Genomic DNA, 13331 nt, shown 5'->3' on the forward strand with positions numbered 1-13331 from the left:
GATATGAGATAGACATAAGATAGATAGATAGATATTAGATAGATAGATATGAAATATATAGATAGATAGATAGATAGGAGATAGATATGAGATAGATAGATAGACATGAGATAGATAGATATGAGATAGATAGATAGATAGATAGATATGAAATAGATAGATAGATAGATAGATAGATAGCAGACGAATAGGCGACAGCACTCCCATAAAGTGTAAATAAGCGGTCTTTATTCACATAGACATGGTGGCGACGTTTCGGCTAGCTCACCCAGCCATTATCGAGCCGAGATGGAGATCTGTGACCTGGATCTGTTGTGACTGTGTGCACCCCATCATTCTTGTGAAGACTTACAGGAGTGCTGCTCTCTTTGGATATTTTTTTAGATAGATAGATAATCCAGCAGGGAAGCAGCACAATCCACATTTTTAACAAATGCCGGTGCAAGCAGAGCCACATCTGGATCAAGAGTCCATATGTAAATCAAATTTAAATCCGCAGCACTCTTGGTTCCATAAGAAGTGAAAATGTATTCCATGTTCAACATATATATAGATAAATAGATAGATATGAGATAGATAGATAGATAGATACACAGCAAAGAAAAAATTGCAGCACTCCAAATTCCAATGCAAAAGGTGTAGGATTTATTAGCCTGGCGGCATAGCGACGTTTCGGCTTCCCACTTGCAGCCTTTCTCAATCTTGAGAAAGGCTGCAAGTGGGCAGCCAAAACGTCGCTATGCCGCCAGGCTAATAAATCCTACACCTTTTGCATTGGAATTTGGAATGCTGCAATTTTTTCTTTGCTGTGTATCCTTTGACCCGTTACCTGGGACAACGAATTGCTGGCACCCACCATCATTTTTCCTTTTTTTGGGTTGTGCTGCTCCATATCTACTTTAGATAGATAGAAATGAGATAGATAGATAGATATGAGAAAGATATGATATAGATAGATATGAGATAGATAGATAGATATGAGATAGATAGATATGAGAAAGATATGATATAGATAGATAGATAGATATGAGATAGATAGATAGATAGAGATAGATACGGTAGATATGAGATAGATATGATATAGATAGATAGATAGATAGATATGAGATAGATATGATATAGATAGATAGATAGATAGATAGATAGATAGATAGATAGATATGAGATAGATATGATATAGATAGATAGAGATAGATACGGTAGATATGAGATAGATATGATATAGATAGATAGATATGAGATAGATATGAGATAGATAGATAGAGGTAGATATGATATAGATAGATAGATAGATAGATATGAGATAGATATGAGATAGATAGATAGATAGATAGAGATAGATACGGTAGATATGAGATAGATAGATAGATAGATATGAGATAGATATGAGATAGATAGATAGATAGATAGATAGATAGATAGATATGAGATAGATAGAGAGAGATTTGTAGAGAAATGGAAGACAGCACCAGTCCCAGCTACCATGCAGGTGACATCCGGATAACCAGTCGAGAACATAAACATCCAAGTATAGCAGGTCACAGCATTAAAGCAGCAGACTCCAAATTCTTTGCAAAAAAGGCTGTGATCTTTTATTGGTTACCAGCAGTGCAACGTTTCGGCTATAACAGCCTTTGTCAAGCATGCATGGAGTCTGCTGCTTTAATGCTGTGACCTGCTATACTTGGATGTAGATAGATAGATAGATATGAGATAGACAGATAGATAGATAGATATGGGATAGATAGATATGAGATAGACAGATAGATAGATAGAAAGATAGACCTATGTTAGTGTTTAGTTTTCTTACTAAAAGGCTTGGTTTCTCCATACATGTTGTCTTCTACTTTACATTTTTTTCTGACTCTTTGGTGTCTGTTTTTTTTATAGTCCGACCATCTAGTACTAGAAAACATGAAGAATCCGACATGTCTGGAGGTAGAAGCTTCTCAAGAGAAAGTACAAATCAATGGATGCAGCCCTACAAACAGTCTTCAGAAGTGGAGGTTTGAGACGTACTTTGCTCCATGAAGGTGACACTGGTTCTGGAGAATCTTCTTACATCATCGTAACACTGCGGAGCGGACGGACAATAGTGTTACATAGAACTTGTTTTTATTGGGATTTTTTATTTAAAAGAGTCGGAACTACGATTGGACTGTAAACAGGATTGTGGAAAGACTTCCCTAAAAATTGGAATAGTTACTGGAAAAAAAAAACACAAGGGGTTAATGAGGATTCTGGGGCTGATTCTGATGTTGTTAAGCTACAGGGGATGTTGTTGTTACAAGGGGGATTTTATTTTTAGGTGATTATAATGAAGTTTAAGATTATTTATTTATCTGTGATTCTTTTTTTCCTTTCTTTCTTGCTTTATTTTTTTTTTGTGTAACAGAAATTTATGACACGTTCTGCAGGGACTCCAGCAGCTTAAACTGCTTAGACTCATAGGTCGGTTGGGGTCAGTTTACATTATGTGCAGTTTTGATGCGTTTTCTTATTCAATGTGCATTTTATTTAGAGAAATATTGCCATGAAAGAGATTTCTGAGGTGTTTTCTGAAGATTTGATGTCTTTGAGTTATGTTCACATAACCTTTTTTACTGCTTTTTATAATGTTTCTACCACGTTTTGGCTGTGATTTTCCATAAATGCAGTGTATGTCAATTGTGCAATTGCAGTGAAATAGTGCCCTTCTTCTAAGATTTCAGAAAAAAGACAGCAAAAACGCAGGAAAATATGTAAACAGGGGAGGTTTATAGCTACTTTATATCCTGATCCCATTGAAATGGCAGCAGTATACAAATAGAGCTGGAGGAGAGGGGTCTGTGAACAGCCAGAAGAGATGTGATTGGTGATGATGTCATCCTGTAGTTCACAGGAGGTCCGCTGACCCCGGACTGACCATTTCCTCTGACACATTAAAGGGGTACTCTGCTGAAAAAGATCTTATCCCCTATCCAAAGGACAGGGAATAAGATGTCTGATCACGGGGGTCCCACCACTGGGGACCCCCGTGATCTCCGGGCCGGCAGTGGCGGCATTCAGAACACAGAAGCTTGGAGATTCCGTGTTCATGACATCACACCACGCCCCCTCCATTATTCATGTCTATAGCAGGGCTCCTCCCATAGACATAAATTAAGGGGGAGTGGCGGCTATGGTTTGCTCTTTGTGCCGCATGACTGGGGTGCCACAGAGGAGATTCCTATGGATAGCGGATACGATGTTTTCCAGTGGGGTACCCCTTTAAACGCTGATTTTTTTCAGGTCAGGCTGGTGATCACACAACCCAGTTACAATAATGAAATGTATGGATGCAGCTGTGCAGGAATGAAACAGATGGCGCTGTATGACTAGTGATGGTGACTGTGCAGGATATGGGGGAAAAAATATACTGCAGTGCTTCTTTAATGTAGCTCCTGGAAAGTGCTGATACTCATTGGGTGCAATATTGTAAAACTACAATGGCGGCTGTCCTGGCATGCTCGTAGTTGTAATTTTGCAACATCTGGAGGTCCATAGTTTAGAGACCACTACTATAGGTTCTGTAGTTGTACATCAATTACAGTACGTAAGGTAACAGCGCCATCTGCTGGTCATATACACATACAGGCTTTTGATTTCTTGTAAGAGAGAAAACATCTTGTCACTAGTTCACTAGTGCACATTATCCCTGCAACTATCTATAGAGTTCATCTATGATCTACATTCCAAACAAATTTTTATTGGGTTTTTAGCAATTTTTTACAACTGTTTTTGAAACTATAATATGAGGTTATGATATCTTTCTCTTTCACGCCATATAGGAATAGGCTTAATTCTGTCAATGTAAAAAAAAAAAATGTCATTCAGTACCAATGCAGTTGGAGACCCTGGATCTAGAACAGTGTTTTCAACCCAATGTGCTTCCAGCTGTTGCAAAACTACAACTCTCAGCATGCCCGCTCAGCCTTTGAAGTGTATCTATGGACTTCTGAGCTGTTTTTAAGGCTAAGTAATTTCAAAGTTACTGCAACATGTATGGTTATGGGTAACTTTATAGGACCCGGTGGTAGCTAACAACTTGAACAAAAATACATTGCACTGGGGAGTTCTTTATACTTTTTAAAATTAATGTCCAGAAATGATCCATTTTTGGAGGCAGATGCCTGCCAGTGTTTATATTCATACAGACATATCAGAAGAAGCAATGACTTTTTCAAATTGGGCAAAAAGTTACCCCTTTTTGAATGTAGCAACAGGTTCCGTGCCTGGAAAGTGAAGAAGCAATGGCTTTTTACAAGCTGTGAAAAATTATTCCCATTTTGGGGTGTAGCAAAGGGATAGGCTTCCTAGAACACAAGACCCTCTATGCACAACTTATTCTCAATAAGTGTAAAACAAAACAAAAACTCTTATTTTACGTCCAATGAAAACCGGTTTTGCATATGCAGAACAGACGTAGAACACTCTCTGCGGCTTTACTACAATTATTTACATGTGGCTCCTATTCCTATCTGTATTGTTCACTGCTCACTGTCCCTCACAGAGATCTTCACCTAACCCCTTCTATCTCTAAAATGGTGGCTGAAGCTATGTACATAGGCTTTTATCAACATCACTCCTATACTGCCCCGTTGCCTCCCCCCCATCCCCGGTGGCATAATTACCTGAGTCGGGTCCGCGCTGCTGCAGGCCTCCGGCGTGCGTCCCCGGCGTCGTTGCTATGCACGGCGCGGCGCACTGACGTCATGCGCCGCGCCGTTCAGCGCATAGCAACGACGCCGGGGACGCACGCCGGAGGCCTGCAGCAGCGCGGACCCGACTCAGGTAATTATGCCACCGGGGATGGGGGGAGGCAACGGGGCAGCGGCGCCGGCAATGGGTGCCGCTGCCCCTTCTCTCCCCCTGGCTGTCGGCGCCGCTTCTCTCCCCCTGGCTATCGGCGCCGACACCGATAGTCAGGGGGACAGAACAGGCAGCGGCGCCGATAGCCAGGGGGTGAGAAGGGCCGACAGCAGCGCTCTAGTCTAGACCCCAGGAAAGGCAGGAGGAGAGAAGCGGGCAGCGACGGCCTCTCTCCCCCTGCCTTTACTGGGTGTGTATCGGCGTATAACACGCACACAGACTTTAGGCTAAAAATTTTAGCCTAAAAAGTGCGTGTTATACGCTGATAAATACGGTACATAGTCCAATGAGGACTAAGTGGCTTTAAAGTGGTACTCCGCTGGAAAAATTTAACAGATTTGTAAATTACTTCTATTTAAAAATCCTAATCCTTCCAGTACTTGTCGGCTGTTGTATGCTCCACAGGAAGTTCTTTTCTTTTTGAATTTCCTTTTGTCGGAACCACAGTGCTCTCTGCTGACACCTCTGTCCATTTTAGGAACTGTCCAGAGCAGGAGCAAATCCCCATAGCAAACCTCTCCTGCTCTTCACAGTTCCTGACATGGACAGAGGTGTCAGCAGAGAGCACTGTGGTCAAACAAAAATCAGAACTTCCTGTGGAGCATACAGCAGCCGATAAGTACTGGAAGGATTAAGATTTTTAAATAGTAGTAATTTACAAATCTGTTTACCTTTCTGGCACCAGATGATTTAAAAAAAAATGTTTTCTAGTGGAGTACACCTTTATCCATGGTAGAAAGGAAACATTTAAAAAGAGGAAATGCACAAACAGATAAATATTGCTTTTTAGTAGATAAGTAGTAGGAATTGGCTTTTGTGGTTTTTTTCTGTTTCTCTATAAAGATATCTACTTTTTGTCAGTGGTCACATGAAGAGACAGCGAACAGATGGCTCAATCTATTTGGCTGCACACATATATGGTTGTGAAACCATGTGATCAAATCTATTTGTATTGCCTAAAAACATAGCGAACCACCCCCAAAAGATGATTTAATATGCAATTGTCTCAATAACGTAACGTTCCTTAGGCCTAAGACTGAGGCCACATAGAGGCCACCTTTGCCGTAAAAACGGACTCATAATGCCCTACTGGACCCTCACAGGGAAAATTAGGAGTCTCACTTTCCTGTTCTTGTTGGATTGATGGCTGAACACTCTATATCAGTGGTCTCCAAACTGTAGACCTCCAGCTGTTACAAGACTACAACTCCCAGCATGCCCGGACAGCCGTTGGCTGTCCGGGCATGCTGGGAGTTGTAGTGTTGCAAAATCTGGAGGTCCACATTGGAGACCACAATTCTATATCCACAACAGATATGGCTCAGAAATCCTCCAATGTCATCCTGTATAAATGTTCGTGTACGTTGTCGATATAAGGGAAATTATGGTCATTTTCTTTATTTTCTGTTTTGTTTATTTTAATGTATAAAATGGGATTATGATGAAATAAATTATTTTTGGACAGTATGAATTATTGTGTGGTCATGCATAATATTTGTCACATTTTTTTTTTTTTTTACTTATACTTTTTGTTCCGGTTTTATGTCTATGGCAAGGCTTTTATGTGTTAAAGCGTACCTGTCATATCACAGAAAAAAATAATACTTCTATATGTTACTCACTAGGTCATGCAGATGCTTTGCATGTCTTTTTTATGTGTCTTTCTTCTGTATTTGGCTCACAAATCCCTCTGTTCTGCTGCTCACTTATTCTGACATCCATTGCTCGGGAAGGGGCGTGTCCGAGGCAAGCGCTGAGCCTGCCCTCACTCACCATGCATTCACTTCGTCCCTGAGTCTGCTGTGCTGTACTGGGTTTCTTTATACAATCACTGCAGGCTGCTCTGTTACCCCCTCCTCTGCTCCTCCACAGAGGAGTTCTAGTCCCACCCTCCCTTCCTGGACTTTGTCCAAGCATGTGCTTCAGCTGGGACAAAGATGATGCTGCGGCCAGACAGGATTATGTTCTGGATGGTATGGGGACCCCTAGTGGTCTTTTTTTTTTATAAGCCATGTTTTATATAAAAAGGAGATACAATTTTCTTCTTAAGTATATTGGAAAAGTTAATGTTTTGCTTAGTTTATGTACAACATATAAAGCATTTTTTTTATTTCTGTAGTGCCCATTTAAAGGGGTTGCCTGAGGAAGACAACTTTTTAAAATGGACGTTGTTCTCTAGCACCCATATCAACAGAGGAGGCATCCATAGGCTATGCAGGATAAAATGTAACGTAATACACCAGCCATTCAGATGACTGACCAATCATGTAATGAGTAAACGGGCAAGGTCCACCAAAGCATCCTATATAGCATCTCTTCATTTTGGCTCATAGGAACATAAACAAGAAAAAATGTGCGTCTCTAGTGTCACCTCTCACAAGAGATCAGGATGGTGTAAGATCCTGGAGCTGTCAAATTGAACACCATTGAATCAATCCAGGTTGTTAAGGTAAAGGGATCTTGTGCAAGGTGTTTCTCCTGTGTAGTACCATAAGTACTACTGTGGATTAAAAAGTTAAAGGAGTACTCCAGCGCAACATAACTTATCCCCTATCCTTTGGATAGGGGATAAGTTATGTTGCGCTGGAGTACTCCTTTATCTTTTTAATCCACACCAGTACTTATGGTACTACACGGGAGAAACACCTTGCAAAAGATCCCTTTACCTTAGCAACCTGGATCGCAGGGGGGTCTGAGCGCTGGGGTCCCCCGGGATCTCCTGAACGGGGCCGCGGCAGTCTACAGGAAGTGCAGTTTCATCCCCAGCAGAAAGCCGCGTCAGACAAGCCCCCTCCATGTATCTCTATGGGATACGCGGCACTGTCCAGGAGATCCCAAGGGGCCCCAGCGCTCGGACCCCCCGCGATCTATAACTTATAAGTTATATTGCACTACAGATATCCTTTAAAGTATTTTTTTTAACCACATATACAATGTATGGTATGAGTAAGGCCAGCACCTGGCCGAAACGCGTCACATCCTGCCACCTACCTGTGATCCTTGTAGCTATATGTGAATTAAGCCTGCATTGTTGATCTGAGACCGAGCTGGAATTGCTGTCTCTTTCCACATATACAATGTGTTTTGAGTCTGCCTTGGACTCTTCATCGGGTACTGCCTCTATCTGAAGAAGAGGCAGGTGCGGTTTCAAAATGTATTTTGTATGTGTCTCATATAAATGCTGTAAGTTTTTAATCTACACTTGTACTCATGGTACTTATGAGAAGCACCTTGCACAAGACCCCTTAACCACCTGAGTTGATTCAGTGGTGTTCATTTTGAGTCCAAAAGTAATACGAGGCCAATAGCCTGCACCCAGAACCTGTATACTAAAATCTTTATTAGGCTACCATCACACTACAAAGATATACCAGGCAGAGATCCAGTCACCTGCAGGCGCTGCCAAGAAATTCCAACACTAGGACTGAGCAGATATGCACCGTCAGGGTACTTTCACACTAGTTAATTAACATGTCAAATTCAGGGCCTCTCATTGTTTTCAATGGAATTCTGATGGACCGTTTACACTGCGGAATCAGCATGTTCATTCTTTCAAGAGAATTTCAAGCGGACTGCATTGCCTTCAATGGAGACAGTGCATGTCCCAACATTGAAGGATTTTGGATTATGTCCGGGCAGAGAGTCTGTAGTGTGAACGTAGCCTAATACAAATTTTATTATAGAGGTTCTGGGTGCAGGCCACTGGCTTCCTATTACTTTTTTGGCCTTTGTGCAGTATGAGATTGACCACTTAGGACCCGTAGTGTTAATGTAGCCTCACCATTGATACTTCACAATGCAGTTTGCGCAGAATTCCGCTGGACCCGGAATCCAGAAATTTCACAGGGGCTGCTGCATCGGGAGTTAAATTGCTCTTGGAAATTCCGTAGTTTAACTGTATCCTAAGGGTCAGAGGTCTGCCATTAAATACAGTTAAAATATAACAAAATATTTGTTCCATATTCACAGGCTTATCTTGTTGAGTCCAAGTTGGTTATCCAGGCATACTCTTCATCACAATAAAGCTTTAAAGGGGTACTCCCGTGGAAAGTTTATTTTTTATTTTTTAAATCAACTGGTGCTAGAAAGTTAAACAGATTTGTAAATGACTTCTATAAAAAAAAATCTTAATTCTTCTAGTACTTTTAAGAGAAATCCAAAAAAGAAATGCATTTCCTCTAATGTCATAACCACTGTGCTCTCTGCTGACCTCTGCTGTCCATTTTAAGAACCGTCCAGAGCAGCATATGTTTGCTATGGGGGTTTTCTCCTGCTCTGGACGGTTCCTAAAATGGACCGCAGAGGTCAGCAGAGAGCACTGTGGTCATGACATCAGAGGAAATGCATTTCGTTTTTAAATTTCTCTTTAGTATACAGCCCCTAAAAAGTACTGGAAGGATTAAGATTTTTTAATAGAAGTGATTTACAAATCTGTTTACCTTTCTGGCACCAGTTGATTTAAATAAAAAAAAAAAGTTTTCCACGGGAGTACCCCTTTAAGCCTGAAGAGATTCTGCTGTGCATTGGGTGTTCTGGCAGTGACAACCTTCTTAAGTCCAGCAAGTTTTATACAATGGTCCCAATATTCAGAACAGAACCTTCACATGATACTTACTAAACATCGAATGAGTGCCTTGGCAATCTGTCCACTCTGTGTGCGGTTGCATCTCACCATGCCAGCCATCAGATCAAGAAGGATCAACACCCGTAGTCAGAGTCGGCTTTGCCTATAGGGAAAATAGGCAGCTGCCTAGAGCACTCTCTTAATGGGGGCATCGCTCTGCCTTCCACAAGAAAGATAGACAACCAGCATTCAAACTGCTCGCTCAGCCAGCAGCATGAGGAGGAGGTTTGTTACAGTGTGTCACCCAGTAGTGAGCTAGTTACACGAGGAGCGAGCTTGTTACAGTGTGTCACCCCAGTGGTAAGGCAGGGTGTGTCAAAAAGCGAGCCAATGGGCAGCGTCAAGGGGGTGTGGCAAAATTAGCTTTTGTCTAGGGTGACAAAAATCCTTGGACCAGCCCTGGTGCCCGCAGTTGGCCATAACTGCACGTAAAGGTTGTAGGCACGGCTCAGGTTATACATGGTTATATAGGCCCTCATTTACATGTTTTGTCGGGTTGTGCGCCAGATTCTGGCGCATTGCACCAAAAATACTGTCTGCGCCAGAATTTGCACCAGAATTGAAAAAACCCAGACTAACCCTCCATTTTGCTTAGAAAACCCGAAAAAGGGGTGTGACTATCGGAAAAGGGGACATGGTCACCGAAAAGGGGTGTGTCCCCGACATTTTCACAAAAACCCAACTTATTTACTAAGGTTTCCTCAGAAAATGTGGTGGATTTAAGCTGAGGAAAACCCGACAGATCAGAGCATGTGTAAAAGAATCAAAATGTAGGGAAAGTGGAAAATGTAGGGAAACCTTAGTAAATACCGTGGAAAATAAATTGTAGGGAATTAAAACCCCCAAAGAAACCTACACAACACTCTTGGTAAATAAGGGCCATATTGTTTGTATATCAGTCACATGACCTAGTCACAAGGTTGTCAATAATAAAAGGCCTGGTGCTGTAGAACTAGGCCGACTGGAGGAGGCAGTGTAGAACGTGGCAGGAGTTGTATTTTTACTACAGCCGAAGGTTGGAGACTATCACTCTGCGGCTTTAGGCCCAAAGTGGGAGATTTATCAAAACCTGTCCGGAGGAAAAGTTGCCCAGTTGTCCATAGCAACCAATCAGATCGCTTCTTACATTTTGCAGAGGCCTTGTTATAAATGAAAGAAGCGATCTGATTGGTTGCTATGGGCAACTGGGCAACTTTTCCTCTGGACAGGTTATGATAAATCTCTCAAAGTGAACAAATACATTTGCTTACTGTCACCCACATTAACATAATGCTGTATGCAAGCAGCTTACGGCATTAAATGTGCACAAAGAGGCCGTTGTTTGGCCTCCAGAAGACACATCTATCCCGGTTTCCACGATCAATGCCGCCCTGTTAGTGCTTTATAGGAAACAGATGAAAAACAAGTCACAATAACTGTGATTGTTTGTAGCACTAACAGAGTGAAAAGAAAGACGACTTGGAGAACGAAAGGCAAATAAATTGCTATCTTTACGTCGTTTATAGATAAAATCTATATTGCCTTTTTTACATGTAAGTTTTTTTTTATAGTTAAAGGGGTATTCCGGTGGAAAACACATTTTTTCTAATCAACTGATGCCAGAAAGTTAAACAGATTTGTAAATTACTTCTATTTAAAAATCTTAATCCTTCCAGTACTTATCAGCTGCTGTATGCTCCACAGGTAGTTGTGTAGTTCTTTTCAGTCTGACCACAGTGCTCTCTGCTGCCACCTCTGTCCATGTCAGGAACTGTCCAGAGCAGGAGAGGTTTGCTATGGGGATTTGCTTGTACTCTGGACAGTTCCTGATGGACAGAGGTGTCAGCAGAGAGCACTGTGGTCAGCCTGGAAAGAATTCCAGAAAGAAATACAACTTCCTCTGAAGCATACAGCAGCTGATAAGTACTGGAAGGATTAAGATTTTTAAATAGAAGTCATTTACAAATACAGTATGTTTAACTTTCTGACACCAGTTGATTTAAAAAAATGTTTGCCACCGGAGTACCCCTTTAAAGCCAGAGTTATCCAGGTTAATGGGGAGACCCACATGCAGATCCCAGGAACAGGAGAGGCTGCAGTGTGCAAACACAAGGCATTTCAATATGTATACAGTAATGGTCTCCAAACTGTGGAACCTCCAGATGTTGCAAAACTACAACTTCCATCATGCCCAAACAGCCAACGGCTCTCCGGGCATGCCAGAAGTTGTAGTTTTGCAACATCTGCAGGCACACTGGTTGGAGACCACTGCTGTATAGCAATTGCAATCCCTGATGTACATGAAACAGCCTGAAGAAGATCTATTGATAATGGCAGAATACATCAGACTATGTTCTTCTGCACTTTTCACCCATTCTTGAACTCTTGCTGTGCAAAGACCGAGGTACCTTCGGCCCAGATTTATCAATGGGAGGCAAAAACCTGTCTGGTTGTGCCCATAGCAACCAATCACAGCTCAGCTTTCATTTCACAAATGTCTCTGGTAAAATTAAAGCTGAGTTGTGATTGGTTGCTATGGGCACAACAGACAGTTTTTGATTTTGGCAGATCGATAAATCAACACCATCCTGTCCATCTTTTATTCTGCCGCATCTGACATTATGGTAACAAGTGAGGATTCACATGGGAGATCATGGTCTCTGCCCTATTCATGTAATATAGGTAGGTAGGCATGTAGTGGCTCTCGGTGCACCTCCACCATGGATGAATTCAGTAGTGTCCCATTGTTTTGGTGAAATGCAGAAGCGCAATACAGAAGCAAGGGCATCGATCACTTCCATACAGCTGAAATCTTTTTAATCCAGACTAAATTGGAAGAGGAGGTTAGGCTAAGTTCCCACCATGATTTAAAGTCTGAGCCTAAACTTGTATACGCTCAGGAAATGACCTGACCCTAGTCGTTAGCCGACTACGCTCAGGCCTTTGAAATGACTACGGAATATTTACACGGAATTCCGCTCGGAACTTCCACCGCATGAACATGGCCTAAAGAGACGATTGCAGAATACATTAAAGGAGTAGTGCAGTGAAAGATAACTTATCCCCTATGCATAGGATAGGGGATAAGCTATACATCATGGGGGGGGGGGGTCTGACCGCTGGGAGCCGACACGATCTCATGAACGGGGCCCCGGCGGTTTGTCAGAAGCGGCCATTCCGACACACGGAGGAAGCTGTGGCTGACACGCCCCCTTACAGCAGACTGCCACGGTCCCTTTCAGGAGATCGCGGGGGCTCCCAGCGGTCACACCCCCGCGATCTATAGCTTTGGATAGGGGATAAGCTATACATCATGGGGGGGTCTGACCGCTGGGAACCGACACAATCTCATGAACGGGGCCCGGCAGTTTGCCAGAAGCGGCCGTTCCAACACACGCAGGAAGCTGTGGCTGACACGCCCCCTTACAGCAGACTGCCACGGTCCCTTTCAGGAGATCGGGGGGGCTCCCAGCAGTCAGACCCCCGCGATCTATAGCTTTGGATAGGGGATAAGTTAAAGGGGTACTCCAATGAAAACCTTTTTTCTTTTAAATCAACTGGTGGCAGAAAGTTAAACATATTTGTAAATTACTTCTATTAAAAAATCGTAATCCTTCCTGTACTTATTAGCTGCTGAATACTACAGAGGAAATTCTTTTCTTTTTGGAATGCTCTCTGATGACATCACGAGGACAGTTCTCTCTGCTGACGTTATTAATATAATAACCCTTTATTTAGTGTTGTCTTTAGTGGGATTTGAACCCCAGTCCCCAGCACTGCAAGGCAGCAGTGCTAACCACTGAGCCACCATGCTGCCCTTAGCATACATCTGCTATGC

General features: G+C 42.4%; 1 protein-coding gene and 1 long non-coding RNA gene across 2 annotated transcripts in view; one reads left to right on the forward strand and one right to left on the reverse strand.

The window, feature by feature from the left end:
- The window catches only part of GALNT5 (polypeptide N-acetylgalactosaminyltransferase 5), a 51456-nt gene extending 46862 nt beyond the window's left edge, over positions 1 to 4594 (forward strand). The window contains exon 10 of the mRNA XM_056535801.1: positions 1891 to 4594. Coding sequence (XP_056391776.1) covers positions 1891 to 2031 — 141 coding nt within the window. The 3' untranslated portion in view covers positions 2032 to 4594. The remainder of the gene's footprint in view (positions 1 to 1890) is intronic.
- LOC130284893 (uncharacterized) lies at positions 1802 to 10530 on the reverse strand. Its single transcript, XR_008847182.1, has 3 exons — positions 9506 to 10530; positions 8672 to 8792; positions 1802 to 2074 (listed from the first exon to the last, which is right to left on the reverse strand). It is a non-coding gene; the product is annotated as an uncharacterized LOC130284893 (long non-coding RNA).
- Positions 10531 to 13331: the final 2801 nt, after the last annotated feature.

This window comes from Hyla sarda, chromosome 8 (assembly GCF_029499605.1).
Source record: "Hyla sarda isolate aHylSar1 chromosome 8, aHylSar1.hap1, whole genome shotgun sequence".
Taxonomy (NCBI): Eukaryota; Metazoa; Chordata; class Amphibia; order Anura; family Hylidae; genus Hyla; species Hyla sarda.